The following is a 19816-nucleotide window of genomic DNA, read 5'->3' as shown; positions in this document are numbered from 1 at the left end:
CCTAAACTAAAAACCCTAAACTATAGTGATAATTAATTTAATATTTTAAAATTAATACTATCTCTTTTACGATTATATAAGAAAATTTTTAATATATAAATTAAGAAACAATCAGTAATCATGTACCCAAAAAACTTTAATTTTTCCATGTGTTTTATTTTAAATTATTTATACGTGTCATTATTTTTTTTGAAGATTTTAAATATTCAATTAGAAATAAATTGAATTTTATTTAATTAATATAAATAAACCAATTAAGATAAAAAAAATTTAGCGGCGCATTTTCAAAAACGCCGCTAAAGCCCTGAGCATTAACGGCGCTTTTTTAAAAACGCCACTAAAGCCCCGAAAGGTACGAAAATGACACTGTTGGACTTTGGTTTTTTGCTGCGTTTTTCACTAATGCTAATTTTTAGCGGTGTTTTTTGATGCTCGTTCTTTAGTGGTGATTTCCATAAAGTGCAGCTAATACTCGATTTTTATCGGCGTTTTTTGTCCAAGCGCTGCTAAAAGTGCAGCTAAAAGCCTGTTTTGGTGTAGTGCCTATTGTCACAATACTCAAAAAGGTGTCTACTCCCTTAGCCACTCATTTCAAGCACACAACTTGTAACTCAACAACCGTTTAGACCAACACATACTTTACAACATCATGTTTAAGATATACAATACTATTTTATAAGAATGCTAAATATTTAAAATGTTAAAGCCATAATTTTTTAAAATCTCTTTTTCAAGTTACTTCTCAAACTAGCTCCTAATAAACATTTTAGTAGAAATGATAATAAATAAATAACTTCCTTGGATCATTATTTTGAATTTTTTATGTTTATATAACATAATACTAATTTTAACTACAATCTCACTTCAAAATATTGACACCAGCCATTCACTTGCTCTTGGTTGTTCATTTAGTAGTTTTTTTCCCCTTTGTTCTAATCTTATATGTCAATCATTGTACTTCATTAAAACTAAAAAAGTTAGTCAATTAGATAATATTATCAAACCTTATCATTAAACTGCTAATTTGACAACCAATTATTCATAAAATTTATGCAAAGAATTAACAAAAATAATCAATTTAACAATTTAGATGTAATAAATTAGCAAAAATTAACAATTCAAGTTCATATATTTATTAACAACTATATTAATTTCTTAGTTTTTCTTAAAGTGCGAGGACAAAATTCTAACAAATTATAGTATAGGATATAAAGTAGAGTGGTGAGATTCATATTTAGACTCTCTTTTTTTTTTTTAATATTTTTTCCCTCTTTGTTTTCTTTTTCTTTTTCCCTTCTTTTGGTTCTATTGGAACATTGACTATTTGACTCAATATTTGTAACGTCCTAAGATTTTTGTATTGGATTTTGTGCTGCTTCAAAATGAGTAGGGTAAACTTTTTGAATCTGATTATGGTATATGGCTGAAAAAAAATCTCCCTCTGCAAATTATTTGGATGAGTTTGGACGAAAAGATAAAGATATTCGGGTCATGGGTAAAATGTCTAAGGTTTATGGATAAAGTAAAAGTATAATGAAGATTCTTGTACTAAGAATCAAATTACATTTTGTCTCTTTTACTAAAAATGTCAATGAATTCATAGGTTAAAAGTACCATAAAGGTTTTTGTTCTAAAAGTTAGATTGCATTTTGCCCTTTTTATTAAAAAAATTGAGCATATTAGTCCTTGTATGTTAGATCAAAGAGTAAACTCATTTTTTCTATTAAAAAATTCATCTATTTCTACTGTTAAAAACTGCGTTGTTGACAAAATAACCAAATAATTACATGTGGTATGCTACGTGTGCCTCATTCTAATATATAGAGATCAATTTTTAATAGTAGAAATAAATAAATTTTTTTAATAGAAGAACCAGTTTGCTCCTTAATTTAATATATAGATACTAATTTACTTATTTTTTAAATAGATAGAACAAAATGTAATATACTCTATGCATAATATAAATATTTAAAGCCAATTTATTTCAAAATTGGGCCATTTAGTCCAATACGGCCGAATGTTGGCCAATTTAGTTTAATTTGGGTCGTTGATGAATTTATCGGCTTTTTGAAGATCCGCAACTTAAAATCTAAAACCTCATTTCAGACGAAGCTTCCTATTTCTAATTAAGATCTCAATTACTGTTATTTTCTTGGATTTCTTTTTTTTTTTTCAGAAACCAAGGAGAAGGTAATTGGAATTATATTCGATCTCCAAATTTATTTTGGTTCTTTGCTGAGCCTCATATCTAAGTTTTCAGGTTTTTTTCCTGCAGGAATTATTGTGTAAAACCGAGATCTGAGATATGGGTTTCTTGGTAACAACCCTAATTTTTGCTGTGATTGGGATAATTGCATCTCTTTGTACCAGAATCTGCTGCAACCGAGGTCCCTCTGCTAATCTGTAAGTGCCCTTTAAAAATTTCTCTCCCTCTCTCTTTTAAAGAATTAAATTTGCTATTCTATTAGACTATTAACTTTTTTTTTTAATGTAAATTTCATATGCTAAAAATTTTAGTATTTTTTTTCTCAATCTGGGTTTCATGTTCCTTTAATTATGTTTAAAGGGCATATTTTGATTGGTATATGAATGAAATATGCTTTAATTTGGCAATAGAAGTGAATAGCGAGTTATCACTGTGAACCAATGTTCAGTTGTAGGTGATGTGGTTGTTAACTCTGAACTTGAATGAATTTTATCTCCTATCATTGTGTTGGGTGGTAATCTATCAAGCTGATCTTTAACGATTTTCATTATGTAGTACCATTTTATGTTACACTTGAGCGTTCATTTTTTCTTGAAATGCCTGTGCTCAAATCCAGACATGATACCCGAGGACTCTCCACATATATGTTAAAACTTGAAAAAAATGAATATAACCATATTGAACCATTATATACCATATAACTTGTTTTGTCATCTAGGTTCTAAAGATTGGGTTGGGAATTCTTTTGTTGGATTGTTATCCCCTGCCAATGAGATTAATGCCTTCTTAGATTTCCTTGTAGCTACTCATTGAAAACCATTTTTCTTGTTGCTTTTTGCAGGCTCCATCTAACATTGGTTATCACAGCAACTGTCTGTTGTTGGATGATGTAAGTTTATGTTTGTTTTACATTTTATCTTTCTTCATAGTAGCTTTTATTTTATTTTATTTTATTTTTTAGACACAGTTCATCTTAAAAGTTTGATGATTATTAACATTGGAATCCGGTTAGCCATGTTAATTTTTTCCCAGATTTTGTTTAGATAAACAGTATAATATAATGTCAATTCTCAATTCCTTTCTTCCTCTCATTTGTGTAGCTGGAAATTGCTTTTCTTCTAGGCGTGTGTGTGTCTCTATGTATATATATTCTAGTATTAGGATATTGACGTATGGTAAATTTGAACGGCATTGCAAAGACCTAATTCTAAGCTGTTTATAAAGAATTGTCGTAAAACTTGGAATAATTTCTTGTCTAGCATTTTGATTAGATTCTTTGGCTATGAAATCACTGAATATGATACCTTTTAATGGCTGAGCTTGTTATGTACCGTGATTTGTTATGTTACATAATGCTGCCAATGTATGAGAGTTTGATGGTTGCTATGTTTGTGGAATAAGGTGGGTTAAGGGTTTCCATGGCAGATGATAAAGCTCCTAATTTTATCATTTAAAAGAACAGTAAATATGTTTTACTTCTTCCTCTGGGACTCTTGAATGCTTGTATAGTATTCATACAAATGATGTACGTCTTACATTCATCACATAAATATGCATCCTTTCATAGATTATTGAACCTCCAAGCATGCATTCTTTTTTTCTTCCCTCCCTAGTACTTATTACATACTTCTGTTTATGGCGCCTAATACCACAATACCTAAGAAGTAAGTTTGCCTAGTCACTCGCTTGCTTTCCAGCAGTGGTTTTTCTTTCTGGCGGCAGGATTTGAGTGAGGAACTTGACTTGGAGGCAAAACAGGATTTCCAAGACTATATTAAGCCAAGATTTTAGGACCACATACGTTTTCAGGGAAGACCTATGTGGGGCATCTTTTGGGTGTGGGATGCTCGTTCATCAAGTTATTCTGATGAAACTAATTTTATCATGTAGAGCACTTAGTAGTAAGCAAACATTGTCTTATTTAATTGTCTTTCTAGTTTATAATATCAATTCTTTTTCTTTGATAGGTGGGCAATTGTATATCTTGCACAAATGAAACCTCTCATTGTCCCCATTTTGAGTGAAGGGGAATGAAGTTCTTTACACATTATGTTTCAGAACCGAGAATGTGATTGTGAATCGACCACTGAGGAGCATCTGAATTTAGCTATGATGGATGATTTTTGTGTCTTCTGGTGTTTGGTTTTGTATGTAACCCGAATTTGAGCATGAACTTAAAAGTTTGTGTTGGCACTTGTTATCAGTTTCTCATTTGTTATATTATCATCTTTTATTCAATTTTCATAAAAATTAGTGTTCTATGGGACATTATGAGATTTTGGTAAAATAAAAGATTATATATCTTTTGAGAATAATAGCAATGCCTTGTGTTGTTTTGATGTATCAAATATATAGAAAATTTAAACATATTTGTATTCAATCTTCACACTCAATTTACCCACCAAAGGGAAAAAAAAATAATTTAATTGATTAATATGTTTGTATTTAAAGATGATATTTGATAAGCTGATCACCTGAATTTATATTTAGAAATCATTCATCACTAGTTGAACAAGATTTTATGCCCATAAATTTTAAATTAAAGTCTAATTTTTAAGATAATATCTTGAAACGTTTACTTTTCAGTTGAGACTTATCCTCTTTTCAAATTTTGCTTCTCAGCTCTTATTTCCAACTATCTTAAAATCGTATTTTCGACATCAATTTCAATTTTTTTGAGGTAATATATGAAAAAGAAGACCAAACGCCGTCGTTGTGACGTTCTATTGTTAAAACCCGAGTCCGCTAAAAGAAAGTGTCATCCAATCTGTTGCAACTTTCAAGTGGTCTCTCAGAAATCTTTTACCAACACATGAAATTCTGAAATTTTACTGAAAATCTATCTAAAACCCTAAAAGCTTCTCTCTTTTCTTCTCCATTCAATCAAATATCATTTAAAAAAAAAACCCCTTTTTTTTGGCAGTTTTCCCCCCTTGTTTTCCTTGTCAAAAATGGCAACACTTCAAGTAACAAGCCCAAAGGAATTGATATCAATAACCGCTTCTTCTTCTTTGTTTTCTTCAAGACTACGTTCTTCTTCAAAAATTTCATTGAAGAAAAGCTTTTTGAGGACGCGTCACCGTTTTGGAGGGATAGCCTGTTCATTTGCTCCAATGGAAACTGCCAAGATAAAGGTGGTCGGTGTTGGTGGAGGTGGTAACAATGCTGTTAATCGAATGATTGGTAGCGGTTTACAGGTTGGTTTTCAGCTTTCTCATTTGCGTTTTGTTTAACGTCTGCAAATTTTGTGAAATTTTGTGGGCTCTTTTGCCTCAAAACTCAGGAATGTTTTTTTTTTCAGAGTGGTTTTAGCTTGAGATTTGAAAAATGGAGGATTGTTGGGGATTTCCCCATTTTTGGACTCAAAAACTTGAAATGGTTTTGCTGGTGGGTTAGCCTGTATTTTGATTTGATGGCTTCTGATTGTCAATTTGAGAAGTTAGGAGATTGAGTTTAAGAATTTCAAGTTTTCCCTTGTACAAAATCAGTGACATTTGGACAATTAGTTTTTCATGATTAGTTTATGGCTTTTATGTGAATTTGCCTTTGTTCTACGTGAGCTAAAAACTTGTCTCTCGTTGTCCCTTTTACTGAGATTTTGGTAGGTTGAATTTAAACCGCACGTATGAAGGTAATGGAAATGATAATTGAAAGGACTTAGGTGTTGAATACATTAATATAGCCACAATGTTTTATTTTTTATTTTGGAGGCAATTACTGATGTTATTGTTGCTTTGTTCTGGAACTAGGGTGTTGATTTCTATGCAATAAACACAGATTCTCAAGCACTATTACAGTCTGCTGCCGAGAACCCACTTCAGATTGGAGAGCTTTTGACTCGTGGACTAGGTCGAGCACTCTTGTTTGATCAATGGAAACATCATTTTGTTTCTTGTGATTGGTTGTAGGGCTATTTACTTCGCTTTATATTTGGTTGATGATGTGAATCAATTGACTGACATGTAGGCACCGGTGGAAATCCACTTTTGGGTGAACAAGCTGCTGAGGAATCTAGAGATGCCATTGCAAATGCTCTTAAGGGCTCAGATCTTGTCTTCATAACTGCTGGCATGGGCGGAGGCACTGGGTCTGGTGCTGCTCCAGTTGTTGCTCAGATAGCCAAGGAGGCTGGTTATTTGACTGTTGGTGTGGTAACCTATCCCTTCAGCTTTGAGGGACGCAAACGAACTGTGCAGGCATGTCCATTTAACTCCTCCATGCAATGCTCTGGATAGTGGGGGATGTTATAACTGTCAATAAGTTGATGTGCTGCTAAACTTTTGATCATTTTAATGTCTAAATAATTGTCTTTATCTCTATATTTGCAGGCACTGGAGGCTATTGAAAAGTTGCAAAAGAATGTTGATACTCTCATAGTGATTCCCAATGACCGTCTGCTTGATATTGCAGATGAGCAGACACCTCTCCAAGATGCTTTTCTTCTTGCTGATGATGTTCTGCGCCAAGGTGTACAAGGAATTTCAGATATAATCACGGTCTCTGATTCTCTCATATGCAAGCTAGATATTCTTAGATTGGACCCTTTTTAGAGGTTTTAGATTCAGCTTCACCATTCCAGTTAACAATCATGACCTTTGGTCTTGCAATAACTATTGAATATATATGGCGATGCATTTATCATCTTGGCCATAAATGATTAAATGCTCGAACCATTTGAAACTTGGTTTTATGATTGTTATTCCTGTGAAGTATTTGCGGTTTTGAGTTTTGTCTATTATTGAAATTTCTTCATTTCATTTTGCAGATACCTGGATTGGTGAATGTGGATTTTGCAGATGTTAAGGCAGTCATGAAAGATTCTGGAACTGCGATGCTTGGGGTAGGAGTTTCATCTAGCAAAAACCGTGCAGAAGAAGCGGCAGAGCAAGCAACTTTGGCTCCTCTAATTGGATCATCAATTCAGTCTGCTACTGGTGTGGTATATAATATTACTGGAGGAAAAGATATAACCTTGCAGGAAGTTAATAGAGTATCACAGGTATTATGTTGTTAGGAACCATTGATTTCTTGTTTGCTGATTCGATTTTATCATGTTTATGGAAATTGAAATGCATGCATTTTATGTTATATACTTCTAATTTTCGGATATAGTTGTAGTCTGTAGATATTAACCAGAAATTCTTTTTGTAATCTGTATTAGTTTTTGTTGATTTTCAGGTTGTGACTAGTTTGGCTGATCCTTCGGCTAACATCATATTTGGTGCTGTTGTCGATGACCGATACAATGGGGAGATCCATGTGACTATTATTGCTACAGGCTTCTCACAGTCATTTCAGAAGACATTATTAACTGACCCCAAGGCTGCAAAACAGAATGACAAAGTTGCAGGGGGACAAGAAAGAAAGGGGATACCCTTACCCCTCAAACCATCTTCCCCTTCAACTGTTCCGTCCGGATCATCTCAACGAAGGCTATTCTTTTAATTTCCCTGATCTCTTCTTTCTACCTGCTTTTTGCTGTTAGTTGTGTAAAGATCTTGAAGCTCATGAGTCTTTAGTTGCCATTTGTTTTAAATGATTGTGCGCCGCTTCAATAATTAATGAGTTTTAGTAGTCCAAAGTAGATATGTCCATGTTTAAATAGCAAACTAGTATGAAGACATGAACCTGAAATGCCTCTAGATAAAGAGCTTGTGAATTTTATCACATGGATTCAATTTACGTAGCTCATTTTTCTTGAAATAAGGTGTGGCTAGGAAGATCATGATAAGCTACTGAGCTAACTTACACGAATTTCTATGGAAACTTCAAAGAAGAGGGGAAGTTGCGAGTTTTGTTTTAAAAATCGAACCGGTTGAGTCTCCTATTCTCTGTCTAGTTTTGGTTTAACTGGTTTAATTATAAAAAAATAATTATTATATTTTTATTCAAGGGATGATGTAACTTTCGACCTATGTTAGTCCTTGAGTTTTTTATTATTATCTATTTTGACCCTTAAATTTGAAAATCGTTATTTATTAAAGTTTATTGTGTTAACGATCTAAAAAAAAAGGGGGATAATGTAACTTTTGGTCCTTAAACTTGGTAAGTAAATTCACATTGGGTGTTGAACTTACAACTAGATTCACTTTGGTACTTGGTACTCTTTTTAGTTCACTTTTAACACTTGAACTTGGCAATTAGGTTCATTTTAATCTTTAAACTTGAAAATCTAAAAGTTTAATAATGTGACACTCTAAATTTGAAAAGTAAAAATAAAATAAAATTAGAAGATGGTTTGGCATAATCTCAAAGTGTCATATACAACGTTTAATAATCGAATCAATAGTTAAACAAACTAGACCAATAGTTCTTAATTCAACCAGTTTGATTGGTTCGATCATCAAACCAACAATAATTAAATAAATAATTAAAAATTCATAAAAATCTAAAAAAGTAAAAGTAAAAATAAAATGTAAAATTGGTTTTACTTGGCTTTTTAGATTTTTATGAATTTTTAATTATTTATTTAATTATTATTGGTCTGATGGTTGAACTGATCAAACTAATTGAATCGAGAATTGGTGGTCTAACATGTTCAACCATCGGTTCAATTATTAAAATATTGAATATGACATTAAGGTATTGTACTATGTTATCATCTAAAATATATTTATTTTTCAAGTGATGATGTGACACTCTTTGGGGATTAAAATGGACCTAATTGTTAAGATTATGTGCCAAAGTAAACAAAAAAAGTGTAGGTATCAAAGTGAATCTAATTGTCAAGTTCAAGGCCAATGTGAACTTACTTGTCAAGTTCGGGAATTAAAAGTTGCATTATCCCCACTTTTTCACTATCATTGATAGAATGAGCTTAAATAAGTATCAATTTTAAAGTTTGGGATCAAAATGGATAAAAAAAATAGTTCAAGAGCGAATGTAAACCTACTTGCTGGCAAGGGTTTGTAACCCATTTAAAAGTGCTTTTTTGACTTTTAATATAGGTCTTATTTAGTGAAATAGGCAGAATTTTCATAAATGTGACAAAAACGCCTAATTGGGAAAACAATTTTAAAAAAATAGTTTTTCTATAAATAATACTTTTTTGGACATGTCAATGGTCAAATATTACTATTTTCATCATTTAAGTCCTAAGTTCAATTCTTATTTCAAGCAATATTTTTATTTCTTGTTGTTTCAAGCTTTTTTTTTCTTAATTTTTAATATTTAGTTAATTTTTTTAATTAATAAACATGTTATTTTCAAGTTTTTTATTTTATTTTTAATTAATAACTTTTTATTTATATAAATAAATTAATAAATATGTAATTATCTAATAAAAATATATTTGATATATTTCATTATGTTAAAAATATTTTTTAATTAATAAATCTTTTATTTATATAAACAAAATAATGAATATGTAGTTATATAATGAAGATATATATTAAAATTAGAAATTTATGCCAATTTCAAGAAAAAATTAGGGATACAAGTAAGAATTTTGATTGTTTAGGGAAATAGGTCGTTTTTCCGTAGACGTTGCAAAAGCACGTCTTGAGAAAATCGCTTTTTCAAAAAAAAATTTCTACAAAATGGGTTTTCTTTTGATGGTCAAATGTTAGTATTTTTGTCATTGAGTCTTAAGTTTGATTTCTCTCTTAAGCACATTTGTATTTTTTATTTCATATTGTTTCAAGCTTTTTCTTAAATTTTTAATTAATAAACTTATTGTTTTCAAGTTTTTTATTTTTATTTTTAATCCATCTTTTTAATTAATAACTCTTTTATTTATATAAATAAAATAATAAACATGTAATTATATAATGAAAATATATATTGTTGATATTTATCTTTATGTTAAATATATTTTATCTTTTAAAAACATCAACTAAATTTTTTGATCTATTTTTCTTTATATATAGTTTTTATATGCCAAATGTTTATTTTATCCACCTACATTGTAGGTATGATGATTTTATAATATTAAAATTTAGCGTTATCACAATATAGGTGGAAAAAAATAAATATTTGACATATACAAATTATATAAAAGAAAAAAAATAGCTGATACTCTTCGAAAAATAAAATATTTTTAATATAACGGCATCTATAAAAATATATAATTTTTCATTATATAACTACATAATAATGGAGTTATTATATTAACCTAATGAAATTTATTTTCATTATATAATTACATATTTATCATTTTATTGATATAAATAAAAGAATTATTAATTAAAAAGATAAATTAAAATAAAATAAAAATTTGAAAATAACATGTTTATTAATTAAAAACAGTAACTAAATATTAAAAATTAACAAAAGAACTTGAAACAAAAAAAAAAAAGAAGCAAATGTGCTTGAGATAGGATTCAAACTTGGAATTTAATGATGAACATAATAATACCTAATTAAAGAAAGCAATTTCCGTAAAGTACTTTTCTTTTAACGTGTTTTTGTCATATTTATAAAAAAAGTTTAACCTATTTTCTTAAATCAAAATTTTGACTTATATCCTTCAATTTTTTCATGAAATCGACATTTACTCTTAGGTTTACTGATACAAATAAGAGTGAAAGGTGGAAAGCGTATTTAAACCTACGGCTCCCAACGAGTATTCTTCATCTTCACATCAACTTTTTCTTTTTTAATTCTCTCCTGTTGATTCATCTTCAATCACTTTGAGTTATTCTTTCTTTATTTTCTTTTGATTTTCATTTTTGGATTTAAAATGAAAAAAAGGAGACCTTCTATCATTGACTCTTAAAGAACGTATGATCAAAATCTAATATGTTTTTGCATCAAGTATTAGGTTTTCAATTGCTTACAAGGTAAATCTGTGAAGAAAATTTTCAGGTTTTAGTTCTTTTAGTTTACAATTTGCTTTTGGATCTGTTTTCCGCCGGCATTGTTAATTTTAGATTTTGTTTTTGTTTTTGTTTTTTAAATTCTTTTTGTATGTGGGCTGGGTAACTTGAGTTGGCTTTTTATTTTTAGATTTGGGCCGGTTGGTTTAGTTTTATTTTTTCATTTTGGGTCATGAAATTTGAGCCTTTTAAAATAAAAAAACAGATTCAATTGGTTTTCGATTCGTGGCTCATTCACTGTTTAATTTGGTTTTCGATTCAAACGATTCAAGACCCAAAAAATATTGATTGCACTCGAGCTTGAACATTCAAAGCTCGAGCTCGACTCAAATCATTTTTAAATTAGTAATATTTTATGTTATTTTTTATAAATTATTTAATTTATAACACAAAAATAAATCAATATGATGTAAACATTAAAAAATGTTAACACGACTATATGTATAATTTCAATAAGTAAAAATATTAAATATTGAATTAAAAGAATATAAATATATATATTTTAAAAATTTTAAAAAATAATATGAGTGAAATTAAAATGAATTTGGATTAATCATTTACAAATATGGATTGGCTTGAATAAAATTTTACACCCATATTTTGAGTCAAGGTGGATTTGAACAAGTATAAAATGTGTTAATATCATGCATAGGCCCGACCCAAACCTGACTCATGAACAATCATTTCATTAAATATAGATGGACTATAATGACACATTCAAACAACATCATACGAGCAAATCCAATGTTGCTAGAGAAGTTCGACATCCTTGTTAGTGTTGGAGATGTTCAGGTAAACCTATTGTACTTGTTTTAAGGCCAATCTGGATCCAGCATTGAGCTAAGCCCCGCCCATATTGCAGGCTGAGGCAGGCAATGCTTTAGATTCAACAACAAAAGGAAGAACATAAGATAGATAGTTAAAATTTGTCTACAATACTAAAATTACTTGTAAATTTACATATTTCGTGCGGCTCAGCTTCTTCAACGAAAAAAAATAAAAGGAAAAGGAGTGGGACAAAGCCAAATAAGAAGTTCCCAACATGGAGGCAATAACTGAAAACGAATTCCACACACGACACCCACATACAACAATGGCTAGCTTGTTTTGTTTGCAATCGTTGGTATTATAAGTATTTGATCAGAAGGTAAATGGCAACGACCAGAACCACGATACCGATAACAGCTAACAGCATGCACATACAGGAACAACCACCTTTTGTTCGCTTGTTCAAAATTGCCAGGTTTTTCTGCACTCTCTGTTATCAAAGAACACATAATTCTTAGAATCCACCATTATTGTATAATTTCATTTTGTTAGGAAACTCATGTGTATATTTTATAGTGTTAAAGAGCTAGAAAGTTAAACTTTTCTAGACTTTAAGCAGTTAAGGAAAAACAAGCATCCATTTGAACAAGCAAATTGCAAATAATCCATCATTTCTCACACCTTGGACGGAAACTCTTAACATTATCAGACATTCCTTCTTGCTTTAATTTGCTTCAAGTCTTAGCAGCCAAAGAATGCTACACAAACAGATTGGTTCTAACATAATTCAGTGGTTAAAAGTCATCTAATTCTTAGTTTACTTGAGGAGATCTTTATCTATTCAAACACACAGCTTGAATGACAAATGAATTCTATCATTCCTCCCTGACGAGATTCATAACCAAAGATTTCCCACCACATGACATGTTTGGTAGATTCTGAGGCTTAAATTCATTACCATGAAGTGAAAATAAAAAAAGAGACGCATACCACTTTACAGGAATGCCCATCTCTAGTAGGGGTACTGGATAAATATATTAAACAGCAGTCATTGGATTTTGTTTCATACAAAAAGAAAAGGAAGATATTCTGCTGTGCATTTAAAATGTTAATTAATTATAAGTGTTTTACCCGTAGGCGAGAATCGGTAACTTCCACATGTTGGTCCAGGTCATCCTGCATAGAGGGAGTACACATATAATGTAAAATTCACAAAAGATGAGTAATCTTCACTAAGCACTTATTTTAGAGGCAAAAGTGTATAGAAGAAAAAAACAGTAAAATACAATGAGTCTGGTATGCAGATCAAGTTCTTCATTGACTGCCAATGCAATATGCTTTGTACTTATAACTGTCTCCTCCAACTTCTCAAGACCCTCATCTTGCTCTGCTTCAAAAAGACACCTTCATAAGTAAAGGAACTAAAGCCACTTCACAAGTTACCAGGGATGCCATTTGAAACTAAAATACTTGCCTTTCATTATTTGTCGTTGAAGACCAACAAGGCCAGAGTTATCCAAACCTACCGTTCTACTCATGGCATCTGCCTTCGTTTCTGGCCCCAACAGGCTATTTCGGTTCGCAAAATTTGACATATTGAATGCAGAAGCCATCTGATTTGCTTTTGATCTCAAATTTGCAACCATATCCTTGCGACGGTTCATCTCCTTCTCTGTTCTGTGACCAAAAATATGAAGCATTGACAAAAAGACGGTTTATTCCTCATACTATAGCATATTCAATTTGCAAAGAACATCAAATTGACATATTAAAACCCCAGAAGTCATATGATCAAAATCAAATGCACCTCAATTAAGATGACTTACAAGGGCTTCCCAGTAGGTCTAGACATAAGGGACTGCAATCCATCAAGTCTAGTCCCTAAAATTGTAATCTTTCTTCTTATAGCCGATGCATGACGCTGAGTTTCCGGTCCGGATGCAGGTAAGGAAATTCTTTCAGATATCATGCCATTGATATCATCAGCAATTTTTACTGCTTCGTTATATTCTTTTATCCAAGGGTCTGATGAAGCTGCCATTGACCTTGAATGGTAATCAGGTTAAAAGATTATTTAAAGGACCAAAAAAGCATAAAGTATACACACAATCAGAGAATGAAAGAACAACAAATAAGAGCTAACAGAAGCTGAATTGAGCTTTCAAAATTAACCAGGAATGATTATGAGAAGAAACTTTCCCTTTTATTTTATCCCTACAACGGCTTCTGTTGAAGAATTAGAGCATTACTCGCAAGAAAAAAAGTAAAAATTTCTTCTACAACTAGATATGATCTTGTACTGAAAACAGGATAAATATCAATAAAATCCAAAAAGAATTAAGCAATCAAATTATGTTCAATTGTTCACCTTGTAAAATTAACTTTACTTAGGGCCACCGACAGAATTCCGCTTTTCCTTTAGATCATGCTAAAATAAGTCGAATTCAAAGAAAAATCCATATGTAATGGGTTCTTAAGAGACCTTAATTAAACTTTAAGAAAAAAAAAACCTTTTTCGAACAGGGTATGATCTCAATTATTCACAGCTGGATGAATATTGATATAAAAGAAATGAAAAACTTAGCAATCGAATTAACCTCAATAGAATAAATAAAGACAGAGAAGGAAACTTGAAGCAAAACCCAACAATAAATTCCCAAGTTCCGATGAAATTAAACAAAGACCCATAGCATAAAATGAGAATTTAATGAAAAATAAACAAAATTCATCAGTAACTTACAACGAGGAGAAGTAAAATTGAATGAGCAGCTAATCAAACCCCAAAGAAAACGAAAAGCTTGAAAGATCGGGTCAAGAGAGGGAGATTGGATTGAATATAAGTAACCAAACAAAAACTGAAATTTCCTGAATTTGGTTGAAATTTTGATTGTTGAATTGGGGAATTAAACGACAGCGTAGAGCCGAAGTAACATCAGCGTCGTTTAGCACATGATTAGGGGCATTTTCTTTCCGTTAAATAAAAAAGTAGCCCTCCTCCCCCACCCCTCCCAAAAAAAAAAAAGGAAGGGGGGGGGGGAATTGTCCATTTCCTTATTTTTCTAGTATTTATTAGATACATAATGGGGAGGGGGAGGTTGGTTTCGTATGGCATTGTTTAAGATTGTTTTGATGATTTAGGAGAAGCATCGAAGATTCTTTGGTTAGTTTGAAAGTATTTTAAATTAATTTCATCAAGTGGAGAAGATTTATTTGCTCCTCCAAACATATGTTTTGAGGAGTAACTAAGGCTTGGTAGGTTTCCTGCATGTGTATTTGTAAGGGTGAACATTCGATTGAATCGAATCGAATCGAATCAAATAAAAAATTTTTGAGTTAATCGAGTTTTCGAATATCATTTTATCATCTAACTTTATTTGAAGTTTTCTCGAATCGAATCGAGTGAGATGGAATTTGAATCGAATCGAATATATTTGTTCGAGTTAAATTTTAAAAAATAATTTTGGGTCCTTGTACCCATCATAATAAAATTTGTCCACCTTAATCAAATTTTTTATTAACTTTCATCACCTCATAATTTATTTGTTAATTTTTTATATACTGGTTAGCTTCTTTGCTTACTTAGTTGTTTAAATTATCTTCAGATTCTTGTCACTATGTATTTTGGAATTAAAAAATATATTAAATATAAAAATATGATTTTTTTAATAAAATTTATTTTAAAAATAAAATGTGAAATTGATACCAATATAAAATTTTACACGAATATTTTATGGCATAATTAATAATTCAATTTTAATATAAATATTCAATATGACTAAACAATTCAATAATATAAATAATATAAAATGTGAAATTTAATTTAATAATATAAATAGTAGATATAAATAAAATTATTACTATTTATGTTTAGTGATTTTTTCTTTGGATAATTTTGATTTTTTATTTGAGAGTAAAGGGTGAGAAGTAAAAGTTTAGGGGGAAAATAAAAAGTTTTGGGGAATAAAAGTTTAAGGGAAAGTAAATAGGGGAGTAAAATTTTGGAGGGAAAATATTAAAAAAAATTGGATGGGGGCAGGGTTTGGGGTAGATGAGAGGTGGGATGGGAAGGGAATAAAAGTTTTAGGGGAAAAGTGGGAGGGAGTAAAAATTTTAAGGGAAAATAAAATGTTTTGAGGGTTTTGGGGAGTAAAATTTTGAGAAAAAGTAAATGGGAGAGTAAAATTTTGGTGGGAAATAGATTTTGGGTAGATGGGGGGGTTGGGAGGGGAAGGGAGTAAAAGTTTTGGGGGGAAAGTGGGAAACAATAAAAGTTTTGAGGGAAAAGTAAAAAGGTTTGGGAGTTTGGGGTAAAAATGTAAAATATTATAGTTTGATATTCGAATTATTCGAGTTATTCGAATTTGAAAACTCAACTCGATTCGAACTCGAAATTTGAAAAAAATTCGAGTTGATTCAAATAACTCGATTAACTCGAATAACTCGATTTGTTTAACACGAAATTCGAATTTTTTTCGAGTTGAATCGAGTTTTGCTCACCCCTATGTATTTGGATGTAACCATAGTGCTAGTTGTTTTTTTTTTTTGAAATCTCAAGGGAATTCAATATGACTTGGAGTGTTGCCTACATGTTGCCCATACAAGAGATAAGTGTTGAGTATGATGATCATACAATGTCTGAAGGTGATTCATTTGGGTGAAGTAGTTCCTTGACTATAAGAAGCATGATCTCCTTATTCTCTTTTCTAGTCAAGGTTGTTGACTCGAACGAGGTGGTCATATAATAATTTCTCCCTAATCGATAGAAATTGTAAATTACCCATAAAAGTTCATGGATATGTAACACCTCTAACCCGTCTCCGTCGCCGGATTAGAGTTACGAAGTATTATCGTACAATCATAAATATTAAAACATCATAACATTTAATAACATAAATATATCATAAACCATTCAATATCATACATTTCGTCCCTAAATTGAGCCTTCGAGGCCTAAGAAATAGCTTGGAAGCAAATTAGGACTAATTTGAAACAAATTGGAAAGTTTAGGAAAATTTTGTAAAAATTAAAAAATAGGGGTCACACGGCCGTGTGACATAGCCCCAGGCCGTGTAACTTTCGAACAAGGGACACACGGCCATGTCCTAGCCTGTGTCCTCGCCCGTGTAACTCACTAAGTAAGGTCATACGACCATGTCACACGCCCGTGTGCCAGGTCGTGTCACACTCTAAGTTTCCCCACACACCCGTGTGCCAGGTCGTGTGCTAGGCCGTGTAACTCATTGACTTGAACCCTAAGTAATCCTCAGATGACACATGGTCCTGTCGCCAGACTGTGTGCCTCACACGGCTGTGTGAACCCAAAATTTACCTAAAATCAAGCCATTTCAAAACCATTTCCTACCTAACCATTCTTACCATTTGGGCACACAATCAAGGGGTTCAAATATCATCCAAACATACATAAATATGTCATTTCAAACAACCGAATTCACCTAACCAATATGTCATTCAAAGGCACCATAATTGCATGCAAACTACACTTACCTAAACATGTCAATATTACCTTATTTCAAGCATGAAGACCTAATTCCATTATGTGCCTAAAACACATCACAAAAGACCATTTTCAAGCCAACATCAATATACCATAGGACCATGCACATCAATTATCTAAAAGTGATCAAATGAGTTTAACATAACAAGCATTACAAGTCCATCAACCATACATAAAGATCAAGGCACAAACATACCAAATTACCATTTACACATTCTCCAAACACCATAACAAAACATCATATACATGCCATTATAAACATTGGCCAAAATGCTCAAAAACTACCAAATTGACTGTTGGATAGTGTGATAGGTCTCCGACAAGCTTCCAACCAAAATGAGCTTCCGATGATCTAGAAAATAAAGAAAAGAAACTATGTAAGCAACGTTGGCTTAGTAAGCTCGTATAAACTTTAAACATAACTTGCCATTTCTATAACACAATTCATAAAATAATTATAAACCAAAACCAATGCCACAGGCTTAGTATAAGCCTATACAACATCATCAAACTCACAAGTTAGTATACTTGTTCATGATATATATGAAATCAACCATAAGATATGTGGTTTACCATGTATAAACATAACATTTTACATCATAAATGCTACCATAATGTCATGATTCATTGCATTTGCATACTTACCATTTCCTTTTCCTTTTCTTACCTGTTGAACCATCTAGAATTACATCGGGTACTTGGGAAAGCTCACACGAAGTGTGCCTTTACATATAACCATAACATTTCCTTTACATCAATGCTCATACGAGCTGCGGGTTAGAATGTAAGCTACACGATGCTGCTCACACGAGCTGTGGAGTATCCACAACAAATGCAGGACCTCAGCCATCGGTAGGACTGTAACAGCCTGTTTTCAATGAAATCGGAATAGTGGTTTCGGGACCACAAATTCGAGTCCAGAAGAAAAATTATTTTAACATTATTTCATGGTCTGCATTAGATAGAAATGTCGTATGAAAATTTCGTAAAGAAATTTTATTGATTACATGTCTAATTTGATGTAAAGGACCAAATTGCATAAAGTGCAAAAAGTTGAATTCTAGTAGCTAAAGGGATCAAATAGCTATGGATTTCAAAATTTGAGGTCCTTATATGGAAAATAGACCATTTAGAGAAGTTAGTAGATAAGGATTGTCGAAACCATAAAAGAGTCGATTTTTTGTTTAAAAACAAAAATGGAGTCACCACCAATCCTTTTTATTTAGGTGTGATCGGATCACCTCATAATTTAATCATTTTAATAAAATTTTAAATTTACTAAAACGATAATTTTTGGTCTACAAAATCTAGAAAACGGGTTCGAGAGTCGATTACATACGAGAAAGGATTAGCACCCTCGATACGCCCAAAATTGGTACCTAGTTGATTATTTAATGTCTTTATGTCGAAAACTGAAATTTTGAAAAGATTTTAAAACACGGTCCCTTTTTTATTAATGTTCATTTTAAAAATGCTTGAATGAATCGAAAAGAAAGTTAAAGACCTCCTCGTCTCGAGGTAACGGAATGTCACGCCCCGTAAGTTAGGACACGACACTTGGAACCCTTGAGAATAAGCTTGCCTTTAATTTTTATTTAAAACTTAGGTATTTTAAATTTAGAAGGATGTATGTTGTTTAGATTTAATGAGAAAATCGAAACCTTGTAAGTTGTGGCACGACTTCTCGAATTTCCAAAAAACGGAACATTGCCTTATTATTTTTTTATGGAATTTTTGAAGTGATTTTAATGAAATGTGATGGAATGATAATATAGAACATGGAAAAACGATTTATGAACAAAATGTTACATTAATGAGTGGCAATAATATGAAAACACGAATAAACGAATTATAGTAAACGCGATGGCAATAATCACACAATGCATGTCACTTTAATGTCGATATTAACAATCAAAGAAAACGAAACAAAATAATATATAGAATAATTTGAGGTAAATAATATAAAACAATTCAAAGTAAATAATATGCAACACAAATTAAAATAAATAACATACAAAGCAAATTAAAATAAATAACATAGAAGACAATTTAAAATAATTTATAAAATTTTAAAATAAATAATATGTAAAAAGAAATTTCAAATAAACAATATACAAAATAGTCTTAAGAAAATGATATGTATAAAAACAATTCAAAATAAATAATATATATAATAGTTTAAAATAAATAATATATAAAAAATTTAAAATGGATAATAGTTTAATATAGTTTAAAATACATAATATGTGAAAAACTTAAAATAAATAATAATAAAACAATTTAAAATGAATAATGTATAAAAAGGTTTAAAATAAATAAATAATTTTCAAAAATAAATTGAAATCAAACAGATTTGGGACTGAATCAGGACAAAAATGAGATTAAAGGTAAAAAACTATGATAAAGTAAACAAATGAGGACTAAAATCAAAAGGCGCGAAAAGACCGAGGACCAAATGGGAAAAAAGCCAATCCCTGGACACGTGTCCATTTTCCAACGCGTTAGTGGGTC

At 31.1% G+C, this 19816-nt stretch overlaps 3 protein-coding genes across 4 annotated transcripts; 2 read left to right on the top strand and 1 right to left on the bottom strand.

Moving 5' to 3' along the window:
* Positions 1–1992: 1992 nt before the first annotated feature.
* Positions 1993–4521, top strand: LOC107918508 (V-type proton ATPase subunit e1). Its single transcript, XM_016848079.2, has 4 exons — positions 1993–2190; positions 2276–2403; positions 3048–3095; positions 4174–4521. Exons 2-4 carry the CDS (start codon positions 2306–2308, stop codon positions 4238–4240), a joined length of 213 nt encoding a protein of 70 aa, XP_016703568.1. The 5' UTR covers positions 1993–2190; positions 2276–2305; the 3' UTR covers positions 4241–4521.
* A 285-nt stretch (positions 4522–4806) lies between these two features.
* On the top strand, positions 4807–7873 carry LOC107920641 (cell division protein FtsZ homolog 1, chloroplastic). Its single transcript, XM_016850446.2, has 6 exons — positions 4807–5403; positions 5956–6055; positions 6173–6402; positions 6535–6702; positions 6972–7205; positions 7385–7873. Exons 1-6 carry the CDS (start codon positions 5158–5160, stop codon positions 7649–7651), a joined length of 1245 nt encoding a protein of 414 aa, XP_016705935.1. The 5' UTR covers positions 4807–5157; the 3' UTR covers positions 7652–7873.
* Positions 7874–11907: 4034 nt separating this feature from the next.
* On the bottom strand, positions 11908–14838 carry LOC107920676 (syntaxin-51). 2 transcript variants are annotated; one of them, XR_005922953.1, is made up of 7 exons: positions 14531–14838; positions 13617–13835; positions 13265–13467; positions 13077–13177; positions 12922–12966; positions 12472–12548; positions 12244–12280 (listed from the first exon to the last, which is right to left on the bottom strand). XR_005922953.1 is itself a non-coding variant. In XM_016850487.2 (6 exons), the coding sequence occupies exons 2-6, from the start codon at positions 13829–13831 to the stop codon at positions 12149–12151; spliced, it is 696 nt and encodes a 231-aa protein (XP_016705976.1). In that variant the 5' UTR covers positions 13832–13835; positions 14531–14838; the 3' UTR covers positions 11908–12148. The 2 variants fall into 2 exon arrangements, 1 of the variants encoding a protein (XP_016705976.1); XM_016850487.2 differs by lacking the exon at positions 12472–12548 and having other exon boundaries at positions 11908–12280.
* Positions 14839–19816: the final 4978 nt, after the last annotated feature.

The sequence above is a fragment of the Gossypium hirsutum genome, chromosome D13, assembly GCF_007990345.1.
Source record: "Gossypium hirsutum isolate 1008001.06 chromosome D13, Gossypium_hirsutum_v2.1, whole genome shotgun sequence".
NCBI classification, from domain to species: Eukaryota; Viridiplantae; Streptophyta; class Magnoliopsida; order Malvales; family Malvaceae; genus Gossypium; species Gossypium hirsutum.
The sequence above is the reverse complement of the archived record's forward strand: the minus strand, read 5'-3'. Positions and strand labels throughout refer to the sequence as shown.

Excerpts from the sequence above, each read along its gene's own strand:
- LOC107918508 (XM_016848079.2), top strand. The coding sequence starts at position 2,306 with ATGGGTTTCTTGGTAACAACCCTAATTTTTGCTGTGATTGGGATAATT. Across the intron at positions 2,404-3,047 it reads CGAGGTCCCTCTGCTAATCT|GCTCCATCTAACATTGGTTA; the intron begins GTAAGTGCCCTT and ends TGCTTTTTGCAG. Across the intron at positions 3,096-4,173 it reads ACTGTCTGTTGTTGGATGAT|GTGGGCAATTGTATATCTTG; the intron begins GTAAGTTTATGT and ends TTTCTTTGATAG.
- LOC107920641 (XM_016850446.2), top strand. The coding sequence starts at position 5,158 with ATGGCAACACTTCAAGTAACAAGCCCAAAGGAATTGATATCAATAACC. Across the intron at positions 6,403-6,534 it reads GACGCAAACGAACTGTGCAG|GCACTGGAGGCTATTGAAAA; the intron begins GCATGTCCATTT and ends CTATATTTGCAG. Across the intron at positions 7,206-7,384 it reads AAGTTAATAGAGTATCACAG|GTTGTGACTAGTTTGGCTGA; the intron begins GTATTATGTTGT and ends GTTGATTTTCAG.
- LOC107920676 (XM_016850487.2), bottom strand. The coding sequence starts at position 13,831 with ATGGCAGCTTCATCAGACCCTTGGATAAAAGAATATAACGAAGCAGTA. Across the intron at positions 13,468-13,616 it reads AGACCTACTGGGAAGCCCTT|AACAGAGAAGGAGATGAACC; the intron begins GTAAGTCATCTT and ends TTTTGGTCACAG. Across the intron at positions 13,178-13,264 it reads TCAACGACAAATAATGAAAG|AGCAAGATGAGGGTCTTGAG; the intron begins GCAAGTATTTTA and ends TTTTTGAAGCAG.